This window comes from Pantherophis guttatus, chromosome 11 (assembly GCF_059756535.1).
Source record: "Pantherophis guttatus breed Tessera chromosome 11, ASM5975653v1, whole genome shotgun sequence".
Taxonomy (NCBI): domain Eukaryota; kingdom Metazoa; phylum Chordata; class Lepidosauria; order Squamata; family Colubridae; genus Pantherophis; species Pantherophis guttatus.
This window is the reverse complement of record NC_142073.1, coordinates 11192549-11211861: the sequence shown is the minus strand read 5'-3', so window position 1 is coordinate 11211861 and position 19313 is coordinate 11192549. Positions and strand designations below refer to the sequence as shown.

The following is a 19313-nucleotide window of genomic DNA, read 5'->3' as shown; positions in this document are numbered from 1 at the left end:
CTTTGGAAGCGCCTCCGCTCTCTGTGGCAGCCCCTCAAATATTGGAACACTGCTATCATGTCTCCCCTGGTCCTTCTCTTTACTAGACTAGCCATGCCCAGTACTTGCAACCGTTCATCGTATGTTTTGGCCTCCAGTCCCCTAATCCTCTTGGTTGCTCTTCTCTGCACTCTTTCTAGAGTCTCCACATCTTTTTTTATAGTGTGGTGACCACAACTAGATGCAGTATTCTAGGTGTGGTCTTACTAAAGCTTTATAGAGTGGTGTTAGTACCTCCCTTGATCTTGATTGTATCCCTCTGTTAATGCAATTTAGGATTGCATTGGCTTTTTTGACTGCTGCCACACACTGTTGCCTCAGATTTTATTTAATTAATTAATTAATTAATTAAGATTTAATCAATCTTCTATCCTCTAATTTAATTAATTATTTAAATTCAGAGGATAGAACCGTGATGGCAAACCTAGGGCACGCATGCCACAGGTGGCACGCGGAGACATATGGGTGGGCACGCAAGCTCTGCTCTGGCGCACATGTGCACACTGGCCAGCTGATTTTCAGGCCTTCTGGGCCCACCAGAAGTCGGGAAACAGGCTGTTTCTGGCCTCTGGAGAGCCTCTGGGGGGGTGGGGAAGGCCGTTTTTGCCCTCCCCAGGCTCCTAGAAAGGCTCTGGAGCCTGGGGAGGGGGAAAACCAGGTCTACCAGGGCCACTGTGCCATTGCATGCCAAAAACGGGGGGAGTGCGGGGGGGATCACATGTGCATGCGTGGGGGCGGGGTGCATAAAATTATGGGTGTGGGCACGCCCGCCCTCCCCCCGCTTTTGGCAAAAAGGTTAGCCATCACTGGGATAGAAGATTAACTCAATCTTATCTATGCATTAAGAGCACCCATAAACACATAAATCTCAAACCAATTATGTATTCAAATTTGGAAGGGCACGCCTGACATTGTGACTATTGTGTAAGGTTACATCAAGAGTTTATGAACATTCAGTACCCACTGAACTTGTTCTTTTTTTTTTATTATTTTTTTAAAAAAAATGATTTTATTGAATATACAATTTAAAAACATTAGACTTGGTGTGACTTGTCTGGTACATACTTTTCTAACACCTTTTCTTTCATATATATTACAATACAACATCATGCATATTCCATATATACTTTTTGTACATTCAATCACACTTCAGTTACATACATATTGCAGTTGGAAAGGAGGGATGGAAGGGAACCAGCTGATCTATTAAATTTTCTTATTTTAAGTTGTAGGCAGTGAATATTGAAATAAACTTTTGAACATTATCATTAACCAGTTATGGCGGGAAGGTAGTCGTAAAATTTTCATATTAATGAAAGCAACGGAATTGATTCCTTCTTTGTTCATAGGCTCATCCGTACGTTAATGCAGCAATTAAAACACCGCCTGATCCAGTTGCCATCCAAACAGGCTCTATAAATAATACATTATCTAAAGCATTATTTAAAGCATACCTAAAGCATTGACAATTTAATTTAATTTAATTTAATTTAATTAATTCAATTTATATGCCACCCCCTCCGAAGACTCAAATTGAGATTTTCAGGCTAGACCTGTCTTGGGTTGGCTGGATTTGCTAAGTGGTTTGGAAGCTTGTCTTCAGGGCTGAAGACAGAGGAGATATTCTTTAAATAAAAGAAGATTTATGTAGAAAACAACAGAAGAGAAACAGCTGCTTAAGGAACAAAATCCCTACAGCAAGAACCGGTCAAACATTGTAGGTGTTTGCCAAATCCCTCCTTTCGTATTCTCTTCAGAAGTTCTATTTCCTTTCCGACACAAGAGCTGAGCACTTTGCATAATTGGCTGGTGGGACTGGGAACAAGTTGAGTTGCAACAAGATTGAAGAAAGTGCACAAAAGTTTCTTTTTTTTTTACCTTGGGTGTCAAGAGAGATGGAACAACTGAATCCATGCAGCGTTCTGGTGACTGGCTCCAATCGTGGACTTGGCTTGGAGCTGATCCGACATCTGATGGGCAAGAGCAACCCTCCAAAATGGATCTTTGCCACTTGCCGGGACCCGGCTGGATCCGGTTCTCAGGTGAGGCCTGGGGTGCCTTCAGTCCTAGATGGGAAGAACAATTTTTTTGTTTATTATTATTATTATTGGTTATTGGTTCGATTCATATGCTGCCCTTCTCTGGAGACTCAGGGCGGCTTACAATGCGTTAAGCAATAGCCTTCATACTTTTGTATATCCCTGCTTAGTAGGGCTTTCGGCCCCCCCAAGCGGTGTTCTTTTTTATACAAAGTCAGCTTATTCTTTTTCTTTAATGGAAATTTGCTTATCTCCTAAGTGGTAACGGTGCTGGCATGGTTGAGTTAGGCACGATGGAGATAAAGAAACACATGAGTTTGTTAAATGAAGACTGGTTATATTTAAAATGCCACTTTTAAAATATATTTAAAATACCAGTGAGCTTAATTTCTCCAATCAATTGATTGGAAGATCCTTACGAAGGTTGTATATTTATTATTATTATTATTATTTATTAAATTTATATCCCGCCCTTCTCCCCGGAGGGACTCAGGGCGGTGAACAGCCGAGAATTAAACTAACATGCAATATAAAAGTTAAAATAATTAAAAATAAATTAAATTAAACGGCCACCCCAATTTAAAACCCCTAGCAATATAATTAAAAACCCCTAAAACCTATTCAGGCCAGGCCGGAATTATAAATTATAATTATAAATTATAAATCTTGGAATATGAAGTAGCCAGTTAAGTAATCACTTTGCCAAAGGATTAGAAACGGTTGAAACTACCAGTAGGTACTCTGGTTGAAATACATGTTGAAAAGTTGAGAGTAAATTACAAAATAATTACAACAAAATGGGGAATTTTTTCAATTACCGCACTAAATTTGCAGATTTTCTTTCTTTCAGGACCTGAAGAATTTGGCTGCTAAAAACCCGCAAATTGTCATCATCACACTGGGTATGTGTCCTGAAAAATCTCTTTGGTCCTTCTTTAGGGAACGGGAAAATGCTGAAATTCAGCACCCCCACCCCCTCCCATCTGGCTCCCTCCCTCCCTCCCCCCCCCCATAATTCATGGCAGACTGATAGCTAGCGAATGTGAAGCTCAAGCACATTTGGTGGTAGTTCTGAGAATGAACTTCATTTGTGGATCATCTTTTTCATGTAAGGTCCTTCTTGTATCATTAGTGAGAGCATCTGGCCTCCTTGTCTTCTGTTGATCTTTCTTCTTCATTGTCTTTTGATTTTTCCAAGCTTTAAGATCTCCCCCAATTTCCCTTTGCGTTATGTGTTTTACATGTTTAACTTTTAACTTCATTATTTGTGTGCATCCAACGAGCAGTAGTTTAACCTCATCTGGCACTTAAAGACAGATATTTCTTGAAGTTCGGACAATGAAACTCTGCACAATTTTACTTTGTTCAGCTGTCTGACTGTCCACAGTTCACACGATTCACAGTCATGCAAGTTTATTGAAAAGACAGTCTTGTTATTGTGGTTGGTGTTTGTGAACCGACATTATCATCTTCAGTAGAATCCAAAAACAGATTCTACGACAATCTGGCTGCTACTATCAAGAAAATCCCTGAGAAAGAACCACTGTTTATCCTTGGTGATTTTAATTCCAGAGTTGGAGCTGATTATAGTTCTTGGCCCACTTGTTTAGGTCAGTTCGGCATCCGGAAGATGGACGAAAATTCCCAATGCCTGCTGGAGTTTTGCTGCTACGATGGTTTTTGTGTTAGCAATACAAAAAAACAAAGCCTCAACACAGAGTCTCTTGGAGACATTCAAGATCGAAGCATTGGCACCAGCTCGACTTGGTTCTTACCAGGCGCTCCAACCTCCCCAATATTACAATCACACGCAGCTATCAGGATGCTGATTGTGATACAGACCATTCCTTGGTGTGCAGCAGAATAAAACTGTAAACAAAGAGATTGCATCACTTGAAGAAGGAAGGAAGACCATGAATCGACATCAATAAGACCTGCAATCAGGGCAAAGTAGGGGAATTTGCACAAGCACTCAAGGAAACTCTTCCAGGCCCAGCTGAAGTAAATGCATCTGAACGATGGGAATATTTCAAGAATGCTGTTTATAACAATGCCTTGTCAGTATTTGGTAAAGAGATCAGAAAGACAACAGATTGGTTTGAAGCCCATTCGGAAGACTTGACACCAGCCATCGAGGAAAAAAGGAGAGCTCTAATTACATATAAAGCCTGTTCCAGTGAGCGCAACCGACAAGTTCTGCGAGCTGCTCATAGCAAAGTTCAACAGACCGCCAGGAGATGTGCTAACAATTATTGGCTGCAGCTTTGCTCTCGGATCCAGATAGCAGCTGACACAGGCAACATCAAGGGGATGTATGATGGCATCAAGCAGGCCTTAGGTCCAACACAGAAGAAATCTGCCCCTCTGCTACGGGTGAGGTTATTCAGGACCGAGCACAGCAGATGGCACGCTGAGTGCAGCACTATATTATATTCCAGAGAAAATGTGGTAACTGAAGAAGCATTAAATAACATTGAGTGCCTGCCTGTCTTGGAGGAGCTTGATAGTGAGCCAACTTTAGAAGAACTAAGTGCGGCCCTGGATTCCCGTGCCTCTGGCAAGGCACCCGGGAAAGATAATATCCCTGCTGAAGTTCTGAAGTGCTGCAAAGAGAACATCCCCACTGAACTGCATGAAATCTTCTGTCTTTGTTGGAAGGAAGATGGAGTACCACAGGACATGAAGGATACAAATATCGTCACACTGTACAAGAACAAAGGTGACAGGGGTGACTGTAACAATACCATGGCATCTCTCTTTTTAGTGTTGTAGGGAAGCTGCTTGCCTGTGTCGTACGGAAGAGGCTCCAGGTGCTTTTTTTTTTTTTTAATTTGATTTGTATGCCGCCCTTCTCCGAAGACTCAGGGCGGCTTACAATGTGCTCAGCAATAGCCTTCATACTTCTGTATATTTATACAAAGTCAGCTTATTGCCCCCACAAACTGGGTCCTCATTTCACCTACCTTAGAAAGGATGGAAGGCTGAGTCAACCTTGAGCCTTGGCGAGATTCGAACCCTGCAGTAATTGCAGGCAGCTGGTCTTAATAACCAGCTTAATAACAGGGTGCCTTAAACCCCTGTACTACCAAGGCTCTCTCTTGCAGAGAGAGAATCACAGTGTGGATTTCGAGCCAACAGGTCCACTACTGACATGGTATTTTCCCTTAGACAGTTGCAGGAGAAATGCAGGGAACAAAGACAGCCACTTTTCGTAGCCTTCAAAGATCTTACAAAGGCTTTTTAACTTGGTTAGCAGGGACAGCTTTTATACAATTCTCCCCAAGATTAGATGTCCATCTCAGCTCCTCAACATCATCAGATCCTTTCATGAGGAAATGAAGGGCACTATAGTTTTTGATGGCTTAACATCAGATTCCTTTGATATTTGAAGTGGAGTGAAGCAGGGCTGTGTCCTCGCGCCAACTTTATTCGGGATCTTTTTTGCTGTCACGCTGAAACGTGCTTTTGGAACTGCAACAGAGGGTATTTACCTCCGGACCAGATCAGACTGAAAACTTTTTAATCTCTCTAGATTGAGAGCAAAGTCTAAAGTCCCGCTGAAATGCTTACGGGATTTCCTCTTCGATGACGATGCTGCCATCACTGCTCACTCTGCTGAAGACCTTCAACAACTTATGGACAGTTTTAGCAAGGCCTGCCAAGACTTTGGACTAACAATCAGCCTGAAAAAAACAACAAGTCATAGGTCAGGACATGGATTCACCTCCCTGTATTACAATCTCTGCACAAGAACTGGAGGTCGTCCATGACTTTGTGTACCTCGGCTCAACTATCTCTGACACTCTCTCTTTAGATACTGAGCTGAATAAACGTATTGGTAAAGCGGCCACCATATTTTCCAGACTTACAAAGAGAGTATGGCTTAATAAGAAGCTGACAGAATATACAAAGTGTCAGCACTTCAAGCTGCATTTACTCTAGTGCTGACATAAGAAGGAGAAGCGGAGGCATCTGGAAAGGGATATTTGACTTTTCACCTACTTATTTTCCCTGGAGATAATATCCCCTAGGAGATGGGATGGGAGGGGGAAAATTCCTTTGAGCTGGAGCAGTAAATTAGGGGTAGAGTGACTTGGAAGATGGCCAATGTGTGCAGGGGAGTGGGGGAACGGAAAGGGAGGGTTTTAGGTCTGGAAGTCAGTGTTGGCTGTGATGGAGTCGGAGTTAGAATATCGTGCTTAATAAATGGGAGGTTTTCGTCAAAGACTTTGTTTGAAATGCCATTTATTTGAGACGACCTCGAACCTGAAACAAAGATCTATAGAGCCTGCATCCTTAGCACACTCTTGTACTGCAGTGAGTCTTGGAACCTTTACGCATGGCAGGAGAGAAAGTTGAACACCTTTCATATGTGCTGTCTCTGACGTATTTTTGGCATCACCTGGCAGGACAAAGTTCCAAATAGCAGTATTGGAATGTGCTGGAATTTCTAGCATGTATACACTATTGAAACAGCAACGTCTACTCTGGCTGGGGCATGTCGTGAGAATGACTGATGGTCGGATTCCGAAAGATCTCCTGTATGGAGAATTAGTGCAGGGAAAGCGCCTCAGAGGGAGACCACAGCTGCGATATAAGGATATCTGCAAGAGGGACCTAAAGGCCCTGGGAATGGACATTAACAACTGGGAAATCTTGACCTCCGACTGTTCAGCTTGGAGGCTAAAGACGCAGCATGGCATTCTCCAATTCGAAGAGACACTTGTTCGGTAGGCTGAGGCAAAGAGGCAGTCCCGGAACCAGTGAAATCTGGGGGCTGCGCAGGGGACAGAACGTATCTGCCCTCAGTGTGGAAGGGATTGCCACTCTCGAATTGGCCTTTTTACTCACACTAGATGCTATTTTAGGACCTCTTTCCAGAGCACGATACCATAGTCTCTTGAGACTGAAGGATGCCAATGTATGCTTGTGAGTGTAATGGCTTTCCATGTTAATATTTGCCAACATCTGTCATAGTCTTTCCCAAAAGAGCAGACATGTTACGGCTGCAATCAGAATTTCTGTGGATTCCTGTGCCCAAGAAGATATATTTCATTGCCTCTTGAAAGGATCTTAGAGTTTTCTTTAATACTTAGCAGGAAACAGATTTTAATTATGTTCAAGAAGGGTTTCCTAACTTCCAGACATCAGATGAGTATCATCAGCATATCTAAGATGGCGGATGTCTCTTCCAGCAATTTTCGAATAGAATAGAATAACAGAGTTGGAAGGGACCTTGGAGGTCTTCTAGTCCAACCCCCTGCTTAGGCAGAAAACCCTGCACCGCTTCAGACAAATGGTTATCCAACATCTTCTTAACAACTTCCAGTCTTGGAGCATTCACAACTTCTGGAGGCAAGTCGTTCCACTGATTAATTGTCCTAACTGTCAGGAAATTTCTCCTCAGTTCTAGGTTGCTTCTCTCCTTGATTAGTTTCCACCCATTGCTTCTTGTCCTCTTCCAACTCCTCTTGTGTCTCTTTTAACATTTACTCATGACATGTTTTCATTTATGATACAACATACCCTCACAGCAGTCCATCCAATCCTTCTGTAGGTGAATGTGACTTGACCGTGAGATGGGCGGCATACAAATTGAATAAATAAATAAGCAAACCTTAGCAGCATCATCCTGCAAATTTTTAAACCATTCCATAGGGTATTTCATCCCCCCACTACAACTTTTGTGTTAGAAATTGGTGTGCTTCTCATACCACAATACCTCATGCGCGTTTGATGCTGATTGATTGGCTGAATCACAGTTTGATGGGTTTGCATCATATGCTAAGCCGCAAATCAGAGGCTACCCATAAAACAGAAACCCAATCAGTATTACTGTCACTTTCTCTGTCAGAAGAACCCCATCAGTTTTAACAGTAACAGAGTTGGAAGGGACCTTAGAGGTCTTCTAGTCCAACCCACTGGTCACGGAGGAGACCTGTACTAGGGATTCAAACCGCCGAACTGCCAACCTTTCTTTCTTTCCTTTTTTTTTTTTTTGTAAAACAAGTTTTATTGGTTTTTTTCTTTTCTCCTCTCCCACCTTCAACCACATCTTTCTTTTTTAGTGTTGGTCGTTTCTTATCTTATACAATTAGTCAAATTCAAATACATTTTACTCAATTTAAAAATTTAAATAATAAATAAATAAATTGCAATTTATGTCAATATCGTCTTCCCCCCTTTCCTTTTTTTGAATATACCTCAGTATTTCTTTACTTGCATACATAAACATCTTCTTCATTTATCCCTAAATTCTAACTTTACTATTTATACATATTTGTCCTCTTTTATTCTTAAAGAATTCATTCTTTTTCTTAATATATTTATATTTGTTTGTTCAGAGCTGCCTTTCTTCCACTTCATCTTTTTTTTTATTGTACAGCAATCTTTCGCCTCAAACCTAGCCTCTCCCTCTTCTCCTTCCAACTTTCTTTCCCCGCCTTCTTCTTCTCTTCTCTACTTCCCCTTCCCTTCTCCTTCTCCTCCTCTCTTCCTCCTTGTCTTACCTTCTCTCCTACTCTGCTTTCCCTTCCCTTCTTTCCTCCCTACTCTTAGTTTAGTTTAGTTTATTTGATTTGTATACCGCCCTACTCCCGAAGGACTCAGGGCGGTGAACAGCCAAGCAATAAAATACATAAATACACAAAATTTAAAAACCAGATAAAATCAATTCCATCCCTCTCTCTCCTTCCTCCTCCCTTCCAATTCCTTCATCTCTCTCTATGGCTGATTTCAATCTTTCTGATTGACAAGCTCAGTGTCTTAGCCACTGAGCTATTTTTCTAACTTCTTGCGTTGCTTTATCCCATCCCTAGTTTAATAAAACATACGAGATCAAATATTGTATTGTCTTTACTGGCTTCGCGAAGAAGAAGCCCTGCATCCTTCAAAACGATCAGTGGATCACATGTTTCTGCAGTCTTAAAACTAATCCCAGGAAAGACATTTTATAAAAAAAAGAAAGAAAGAAAAGAAAGAAAATGCAATATCCACAAAATAGAAGTACATTTATTGGAACATTGTGTGGTATGCAAAATCAGATATGGAATAACTTACCTTTATTTTTACCCCCTTCGCCCCCCTGTAGACACAACTGATCCATCCAGCGTCAAGGCTGCCGCAGCCAATGTTACAAAATGCCTAAAAGGGGCTGGATTAAACCTCCTGATTAATAATGCAGGGATTATAAATATGAGCAGTTTGGAGGATGAAACACCAGAGAGCATGGCTGAGACCTACAGAACCAATGTGATTGGGGCCATGATGGTCGTCCAGGTAAGGGAACTTTGTGGCCCTTTCTTCTTTGGGTGAAAGAAAACCTACTTTAAAAGGTAAAGGTTCCCCTCGCACGTATGTGCTAGTCGTTCCCAACTCTAGGGAGCGGTGCTCATCTCCGTTTCAAAGCCGAAGAGCCAGCGCTGTCCGAAGACGTCTCCGTGGTCATGTGGCCGGCATGACTCAACGCCAAAGGTACACAGAATGCTGTTACCTTCCCACCAAAGGTGGTCCCTATTTTTCTACTTGCCTTTTTTTATGTGCTTTCGAACTGCTAGGTTAGTAGAAGCTGGGACAAGTATTGGGAGCTCACCCCGTTATGCGACACTCGGGATTCAAACCGCTGAACTCCTGACCTTTCGATTGACAAGCTCAGTATCTTAGCTATTGAGCCACCGTGTCCGTTACTTACTTACCTACTTAGTGGCAGGCATATCACACAACAGATGTTGGCTTCTACCACCCACCCACCCCCCAACTGAGGAATTCCAAGCTGATGCTGGACTTTCTGCAGAGAACTCCCTGAGGGATTTTTGTCCACTCCCTCCCTCTCCACCCAACACCCCCCCCAACCCCAGATTTGTGCTTTTAAAAATGAATTCCCGAGTTCTTTGAACTTTTTAAGAATGGGATATTTTTATTCTTATATTCAAGACCTGCATAGACTAGGACAGACTATGGATAGACTATCAATATACAATGGATAGAGGGATGCTGTGGCTCAGTGGCTAAGATGCTGAACTTGCCGATCGAAAGGTTGGCAGTTCAGCGGTTTGAATCCCGAGTGTCACGTAACAGGGTGAGCTCCCGTGACTTGTCCCAGCTTCTGCCAACCTAGCAGTTCGAAAGCACGTAAAAAATGCAAGTAGAAAACTAAGGACCACCTTAGGTGGGAAGGGAACAGCGTTCCGTGTGCCTTTGGCGTATAGTCATGCCGGCCACATGACCACGGAGACATCATCGGACAGCACTGGCTCTTCGGCTTTGAAACGGAGATGAACACCGCCCCCTAGAGTCGGGAATCCCCACTAGCATATATATGCGAGGCGAATCTTTACCTTTACCTTTTATACAAGGGATGGGAAAAGTGTATTGAATGACACAGAGATGTTAAGCGGATTCCATCTGGTTACCCTACAGGACAATTCTAATGTTGCCTTGCAAGTAATTGGCAACTCTTTGGGGCCTTTCCATTGGGAATTTGTATTGATTGGGAGATGTCCCCTAACCCTCCTTGCAGAAGGTTGGAATGCCTTTCATTTGTTCCTTTCATTCTTCAGGCGTTCCTTCCTTTGCTGAGGAAAGCAGCTCAAGAAACCCCTCTGGAAGGCATGAGCTGCAGCAAAGCGGGCATCATCAACATTTCTAGCCAAGCAGGTTCCATCACAAGCATCTTTGAATGGCAGTGGAGCCACGTCATTGCTTATCGCTGTAGTAAGGTACAGATAAGTCTATCATCAAACAATGGCTTGATCAGTTTTGTTTTTATCCTAAGTAGGAGAAGAGTATGCTTGAATTTTTTCATGCATCTTCCCATCATTATTTATTTATGCACCTTCCCATCATATTCACTAAGTCTGCATTACTATTACTATTAGTCTTCTCATCGGTCCTATCACCCATCTCCTCCCACTTATGACTGTATGACTGTAACTTGTTCCTGTATCCTTACGATTTATATTGTATCGTTTCTTTTTATGTACACTGAGAGCATATGCACCAAAGACAAATTCTGTGTGTGTCCAATCACACTTCTTTTTATGTACACTGAGAGCATATGCACCAAAGACAAATTCCGTGTGTGTCCAATCACACTTCTTTTTATGTACACTGAGAGCATATGCACCAAAGACAAATTCCTTGTGTGTCCAATCACACTTCTTTTTATGTACACTGAGAGCATATGCACCAAAGACAAATTCTGTGTGTGTCCAATCACACTTCTTTTTATGTACACTGAGAGCATATGCACCAAAGACAAATTCCTTGTGTGTCCAATCACACTTCTTTTTATGTACACTGAGAGCATATGCACCAAAGACAAATTCCTTGTGTGTCCAATCACACTTCTTTTTATGTACACTGAGAGCATATGCACCAAAGACAAATTCCGTGTGTGTCCAATCACACTTCTTTTTATGTACACTGAGAGCATATGCACCAAAGACAAATTCCTTGTGTGTCCAATCACACTTGGCCAATAAAGAATTCTATAATCATAACTGGTCGATGTGGTTCCACCAGAAACCTCTTGGCCTAAAATTGATTTAATGTTCTGTTTCTTCTGATGAGGAGCAAATGCAGGGATGGGTTCTAATTTTTTTTTACTACCAGTTCTGTGGGTGTGGCTTATTTTGTGGGTGTGGCTTGATGGTCATGTGACAATTATTTAAGATTTAGCAGAGGTACTGGTCTACCAGGCTTTTAACTGCTTGCAGAGCTGTACTGAACTACCCATTTATTTTTGCAGGCACTGGTCTACCCATTTATTTTTGCAGGCACTGGTCTACCCATTTATTTTTGCAGGCATCGGTCTACCCATTTGTTTTCTTTTAACACTGATCAGCTGTAGGGCGGCCCTTTGAAGCCCCGCGACAAGAGTTTAACAGTTTTTTTCCCTCTAGCCATCAGCTGGGACTCAGGAGGCAGCAATAGATTGTGGGTGGGGCCAAATAAAAGGTAAGAATAACGCGGGGGGTGGGGGGGCGGTGGGGAGGCAGAACCAGTTCAGTGACGTCATATTGTCACCGCTACCGGCTCAGGGGAACCAGGCCGAACCGGGAGAAACCCAACACTGAGGAAATGGTCAATGATGATAGCTCTTCAGATTCCATTAGAGACAGACAGCTATTTGGGCATGAGAATACTTCCAGATGTGCTATCAGATATGATCATTGGGATAGCCATCAGCTTTCAAACCAGAAAAACATTCCTTCAAATAAGGGCAGAGAACATGCCCTGAGTAGGTTCAACTGAAGTTTTGAGTAATTCTTTTGTCCTTCTGTCAATCAACACTGAATCACAACCAATAGTACTGGAGAGGGGAAGAAGTGAGACAGACCTGGAAAACAGATCAGGAGGAGATAAAAGCACATCCTTCTCAACACAACACATGAATGTTTTGGTCTTCCGCAGGCCTGGGCATTCAACAAATTGCCCAAGGCAGTATTGTGGTCCGCCAGCAGCCTGCAGAGCTGGCAGCAGAGTTGGACAGTGAGGAAGCTGGGGAGGGCAATGGGCCAGTCCTGGAGTCTGGGGAAGGCCCGGACGAGGGCTTTGCGTCAGAGGCAGAGATGGGGCCAGGGCCATCTGGGAGTGATGCGCGGACTCCGGAGCCTCCAGAGGTGGACAGCAGAGAGGCAGAGGAACAGAAGGAGCCTGTTCCTAGTGCACGCATGCAAAGAGCTACCAGAAGGCAAGAGCAGCTAAAGCAAAAAGGACAACTTGGGAGTAAGGCCAGGAGATGATTGGCCCCTCTCATAAGGCTTAAAAGAGCAGCAAAGGCTCTTGGGCTCTTTATAGGAAAGCAACGTTGTTAAATCTGTTTTCCAGTCGGCGTCTCTTGTTTCTGAACTTCGTGGGGCTTAGAATGACGTAGCATCTTAGAGCATTCAGATGAAGCATTCATTCTATTTTCTCCTTCCCTCTCTCCCTCACAGTCTGCTCTGAATATGCTCTCTAAATGCCAGTCCTTGTACGTTGCCAAAGATGGGATCTTGTGCGTTGCGTTGCATCCTGGATGGATACAGACCGACATGGCAAAATCAATGGTAAGCAGACTGGAGGGAGGAAGGGGAAAAAAACAATTTATACAGTGGACAAAAAAACAAGGATAAAATTAGCTGAACTGGGAATGTAATGTTCTAAAGAGCTCCAGATCATTTTGAAACTTTTCCTGGATCACGCCATTCCAGATAGCAATCAAAAAGGAAGTGAGCCTTTATGGTTTCCCCACTGACATCATCTTAATTTCAGAGTCAGATCAAGCTAGATCTATACTAAGGCAAAAAAAAAAAAAAAATCTTAAGATATAGAAGGTCAGATAGAAATTGCTGCTTTCAATTATTATATGCAGGTAGTCCTTCACTTATGACCACCATTGCGCTGCACATTTCTGTGGCTAAATGAGACATTTGTTAAGGGAGTTTTGCCCCGTCTTACGATCTTTCTTGACATGATTGTTAAGTAAATCCCTGCAGCTGTTAAGTTAGTAACACTGTTGTTAAGTGAATCTGGCTTCCCTTTTGATTTTGCTTGCACAGAAGGCCGCAAATCAGGGGTGAAATCCAGCAGGTTCTGACAGGTTCTGGAGAACCGGTAGCGGAAATTTGGAGTAGTTCGGAGAACCGGCAAATTCCACTTCTGGCTGGCCCCAGAGTGGGGTGGGAATGGAGATTTTGCAATATCCTTCCCCCAGGAGTGGGGAGGGAATGGAGGTTTTGCAGTATCTTTCCCCTGCCACGCCTACCAAGCCACGCCCACCAAGCCACACCACATCCACCAAGCCACGCCCACAGAACCGGTAGTAAAAAAAATTGGATTTCACCACTGTCTTAAACTGTGAGGCCCATAGTCATTAAATACTAAAACGCATGCGCTTCTCTGAATGTTCTACAAGGGCCTTCACTACCAGATGAATAACCCGTTATTTAAAATTTTCGGGGCCCTCTGATAATTTATATTTGCTATTACACCATCAAGGGGTGGGGGGATAGTGATCTCTCTAAAAAAAAGAGCCATGTTTTGCTACATTAGGCATAAGCTTCACCCACAAATGTTCGTTAATAATTCTTGTTGGTTAGGAGAGAGTTTTGCATCATTTATTTTACTGAGTGTACTTTTTACTGGTCAATGAACGAAATTAAAGTTTTGTTCCGTTTGCTTCTCTGGAACATGTTGAACCCAAAACCAGTCATGTGAAATGAAGGCTTTTCAATTCTGTAAACTCCAGATGGGTTTTTTTTTTTTTTTTTTACGATGCTATGGGCAGTTCCCTCCACTGAACCAAATGGGAGTCAAGTGGGGTTCTCTTAATTATGGATGTTAGGGTGTGTGTAAAAAGTATTTGTTGCTTATGCAACAAGCAGAGCAGAAACACACAGGGAAGGAGATAAACGTGCAGCTCGTGTGAGAAAAATACTTTATATACAAGATAATAAGCAGTCTCGGTGTAGGTAAAACAGTCCAAGGTCATAAACAGTAATATCAGTCCAGTAAGTATCTTCCCTTACCAAAGCAAACAGACTTTAGTAACTCTCGGTATACAGTACCATATAACAATTCAGTCTAACATCAATCAGCAGAAAGACGCAGGAAGCAACAGGAGCAATCAGGAAACAAGAACACTTCTCTGCGCTGCTTATTTATGCACTGTAGCCTAATTACAGGGTTCAGCAAACCCTGATTACGTGGCTCAGTTGTTTCTTAAAGAAACAGATATATTGCCTGACCAACAAGTTAGGAGTAAGCTACAAGCTGAACCTAACAATGGAGGCGACATGCCAGCATCACAGATACTTGCTGGTGTTCATCATTCTCAGAAGACTTGGTCCTTTTTCATCAAGAGTTGTCCTTCGATTATAATTTCACGTCTAATAATGTTTTCTTGCTATTGGAATCGTACCCTATTACACTATTTCCTTGAATTCTCCCAGTGATGTTACTACTGTAGGCTTTTAGACTTTTTCCACTATCAATGTCCTTCATCTTGACTATGTGTCAGATTGGTCTAGCAAATGGCAACTTCAAATCTCAACCAACAAATGCTCTGTCTGGCAAAAAAAATCAAAACATAAAATACAAATTAGATGGACATGACCATCTAAATCTGTTCTTAATTATTGGGGTGTTTTAAATCTGTCTTGGGCCAATTTGGTTTTATTTTGCTTTTAAATTTTGTATTTATGTGCTTTATCTTGTGGCTGTTCACCGCCCTGAGTCCTTCGGGAGTAGGGCGGTATATAAATCAAATAAAACCGAAACCGAAACCTTCCCCTGCCGTGCCCACCAAGCCACGCCCACCAAGCCACACCCACAGAACCGGTAGTAAAAAAAATTTGAAACCCACCACTGGAATCTCCATAGATGTTTTGAAGGAGAAAATAGGTACCTTAAATCTATAGAAGTGAAGATTTTGCATCCTCACTCGGTCAAGGACCTTGGAATACTTATTTCTAAAGATCTAAGTGCCAAAGCCCACTATAACAACATTGCCAAAAAGGCATTAAGAGTTGTTAACCTAATCTTGTGTAGCTTCTTCTCTGGTAATATTGTACTACTAACTAGAGCATATAAAACATTTGCTAGACCAATTCTCGAATACAGCTCATCTGTCTGGAACCCGCACTGCATATCAGACATAAATACGATTGAACGAGTCCAGAGATATTTCACGAGAAGAGTCCTCCATTCCTCTACCCGCAATAAAATACCTTATGCCACCACACTTCAAATTTTGGGCTTAGACAACTTAGAACTACGCCAACTTTGGTCTGACCTAAGCGTAGTACATAAAATTATCTGCCTCAATGTTCTACCAGCCAATGAATACTTCAGCTTCAACCAAAACAATACAAGAGCACACAAGAGGTACAAACTCATGGTACACCGATCCAAACTAGACTGCAGAAAATATAACTTCAGCAACAGACCGATCAGTGCCTGGAATTCACTACCTGTCTCTGTGGTTTCTTCCCCAAACCGGCATAACTTTACCCTTAGACTGTCTACTGTTGACCTCACCCCATTCCTAAGAGGTCTGTAAGGGACGTGCATTAGCGCACCAGGGTGCCTAATGTCCCTTTCCTAATATTCCTTTTTACTCTTACTCTTTTCATGTATTCAAATTATGTTTATACTTTTACCTGTTATCTTATATATGCTTGACCAATAAATAAATAAATATAAATAAAATAAATCTTTTGCCTATTTCTTTCCAGGGATCACCTCCACTGACAACGGAGCAGAGTTTGCAGGCTATTCTGAACACCCTTGGCCGTCTCTCTGAGAAAAATACGGGCACATTTGTTAACTGGGAAGGGAATCTTATTCCCTGGTGAAACAACCAAGATTCTGCTATTCCCCGTTGCAGGACGATGTTCTCATTGAAGGCAATGCAAGTTTCTATCATCTGTCGGTGCTCACTCTATCCTGCTCGGTTGCATGTTCTCCAACTCTCCCCTACTTCAGTTTCTCTGTCTGGTACCCATAAAACCTTGCTCAGCCAGGCTCTTTCACATTACAGCTCCCAGTCATCCATCTGAATAGTTCTAGGGTCATTGGCAGCCATCTGTAAAGCAGTGATTTCTTACTGGAGAATTTTCTTTCCAGATCTCTGGTATCTCTCTAAACCAGGGGTGTCAAACTCGATTTCATTGAGGGCCGCATCAGGATTGGGACCTCGGGGGGGTGGGGGATAAGGGGGGCATGGCCAGGGGGCATGGCCAGCTTGACATCATTTGTGTCAAGGCCGCCTGTGGTGGCCCAAGCGCTCTGCCAGCTCCGTTTTCAGTTGTGCTCCATTTTTGAGCTCTGTTTTCGGTTATGATAGCCTCCTGCAACCCTCTGCCAGCGAAAATGAAGCTTGGGTGGGCTGCCCGCAGCCCTTGCAAGCTCCATTTTTGCCTGTGATGGCCTCCTGCAATCCTCTGCCAGCAAAAACGGAGCTCCATTTTCGCTAGCAGAGGCACTGCAGGCCAGTCCTTTGCTGTTTCCAGGGTGGCCCCATGGACCAGAGCTAAGCACCCCGCGAGCCGGATCCGGCCCTGGAGCCTTGAGTTTGACACCCCTGCTCTAAACCATACAGTTATGCCTACAAGAATCAATTCCTGTTCTCCAACTCCATCTCTGGGGAAATGGCTCTTCACTTGGACTGTGAATTCTCTTGCAAAAATGCCATCTGGAACTTCCAATACGTTGTTCTATTTTTAAAAAATATTATAAATGAAATAATCGTGAAATAAATGAAAATTGAGGAAAATGGCTTAGGACCGGGGTATATACGAGACCGCCTGCTGCCAGCAACAGCCTCCCACCGGCCAATATGCTCCTACAGAGAGGGGCTCTTCAGGGTGCCGTCGGCCAGACAATGCTGACTGGCGACACCCAGGGGGAGAGCCTTCTCTGTGGGGGCACCAGGCCTCTGGAATGAGTTGCCCCTAGAGCTCCGTCTCATCCCCGACCTGCGTACCTTTTGCCACGCCTTGAAGACCCTCTTGTTCCAACAAGCCGGCCTGGCCTAATACGAATTTTAGAATGGGTGTATGTGTGTTTTAACCTATGGGCCAAATTTTTATATATTCAATTTTAAATTGTTTTAAATTTTGTATATTTATATGTGTTTTAATATGGCTGTACACCGCCCTGAGTCCTTCGGGAGAAAGGTGGTATAGAAATCTAATAAATCAAATCAAATCAAATCTCTCTTTTGTTAATGATACTATAAATTGTCAAGTCACTAGGACACGTGATGGCCTCAAAATTTGAGATTCTCGGCAAGAGATTTGTTGGGTCCCCATGAAAGATTGAGATTTGTAAGCTACGAGCAACTTATGAATTCTGATGAATCCGATTCTTTTCTAAATGGCTTCTTGACAGGCATAAGAAAAATGCTGTTGACATCCAATTGGTGCCGCGGCGATCCCGTCAGGGAAATGGGGGGGCTCTCACGAGCCCCGCAAAAACCCCGACTATCGAGCTGCCACCAACAGGTCTGCGGACCTATATGAGTTTTTAAATGTTTTGAATGCTTAAATGAATTTTTGAATTTTAAAATAAATATGAAGAGAGATGACTTTAAAGGAAATTTACAATCCAGGAGAAAATATGTGAGAAGATATCTGTTAAAATAATGTTGAGTTAAAAATTGTGGGAGAATGCGTTGAAAAAGCAACTTATGTAATATGCTGTGAATTAGTTAAAATAAAACAGCTAAAATAATAGAAGTAGGCGTGGAGGAAAGCATGCTGGTATACCAGCTAAACAAGAGGTGGAGATTTGGAAGAGAATATGCTGGAAATCAGCCAAAATAAAATATGCTGGAAATCAACCAAATAACAGTGGGAGGTTTGGAGGAGACTATGCTGGAAATCAGCGAAAATAAAACATGCTGGAAATCAGCCAAACAAAAGTTGGAGGTATGGAGGAGAATATGCTGTAAATCAGCCAAAATAAAATATGCTGGAAATCAGCCAAACAAATAGGAGGAGATATGGAGGAGGATATGGATTTTGAGATAAATCTGTGTAATATGAAATATGTAAAATTAAAGGTAAATTGATAAAGTTTAAGATTTAAAGATTTGATGAAGGGGTCTAGAGATTAAGAAATATGGATAGAACTTTGATCTATAAATTGAAATAAAAACTAGAGCTGTAGTCAATTTGAAACTAAGATGTGTGGTGATAAAATTGTAAGGTAAATAATCAACCAAGAGGTTAGAATATTTTTAAAAATCTTATGTTTTGATATTGATGTTAAAAGGTGTAATGAAGGGAGCTTGGGAAAGAACCAGATATAATTGAATTTATAAATGGATATATAAAATGAATTAAGCTTCTATTTGGAAATTAAATTGGTGGTGATATAATAGAATGGTTCTGATCAACATACTAGAATCTATATATATTTTTTAAAAAAAAATTCTTATTATGTTCTGATCTTTAACTTTAAAAGATGTAATGGAAAATTGTAAATGAAACTTTTTAATATTTAAATGATTGTACCTATCTATGACCAGATTGAGACTTTGCTCTTGAAACATATATATTATATGTTTTATGTTGGAAAAAAAATAAAAAAATACTTTTCAAAAAAAAAAAGAAAGAAAAATGCTGTTTTGGGGTGACTTGACCCGTTACCACCTGATGGTAATGTTTGAGAACATTGATTGTGGTGTCTATCATAGCCATCTTCTCTAATAGGACTGAACACATGATCTTGTGGTGATTCTGGCAATTT

The 19313-nt window shown here is 42.0% G+C and overlaps 1 protein-coding gene across 1 annotated transcript; it reads left to right on the top strand.

Annotated features, from left to right (window-relative positions):
- Positions 1-1625: 1625 nt before the first annotated feature.
- LOC117670540 (uncharacterized) lies at positions 1626-18719 on the top strand. The gene is made up of 6 exons (XM_087877233.1): positions 1626-2081; positions 2929-2980; positions 9169-9356; positions 10637-10795; positions 13016-13126; positions 16295-18719. The coding sequence occupies exons 1-6, from the start codon at positions 1935-1937 to the stop codon at positions 16412-16414; spliced, it is 777 nt and encodes a 258-aa protein (XP_087733359.1). The 5' UTR covers positions 1626-1934; the 3' UTR covers positions 16415-18719.
- Positions 18720-19313: the final 594 nt, after the last annotated feature.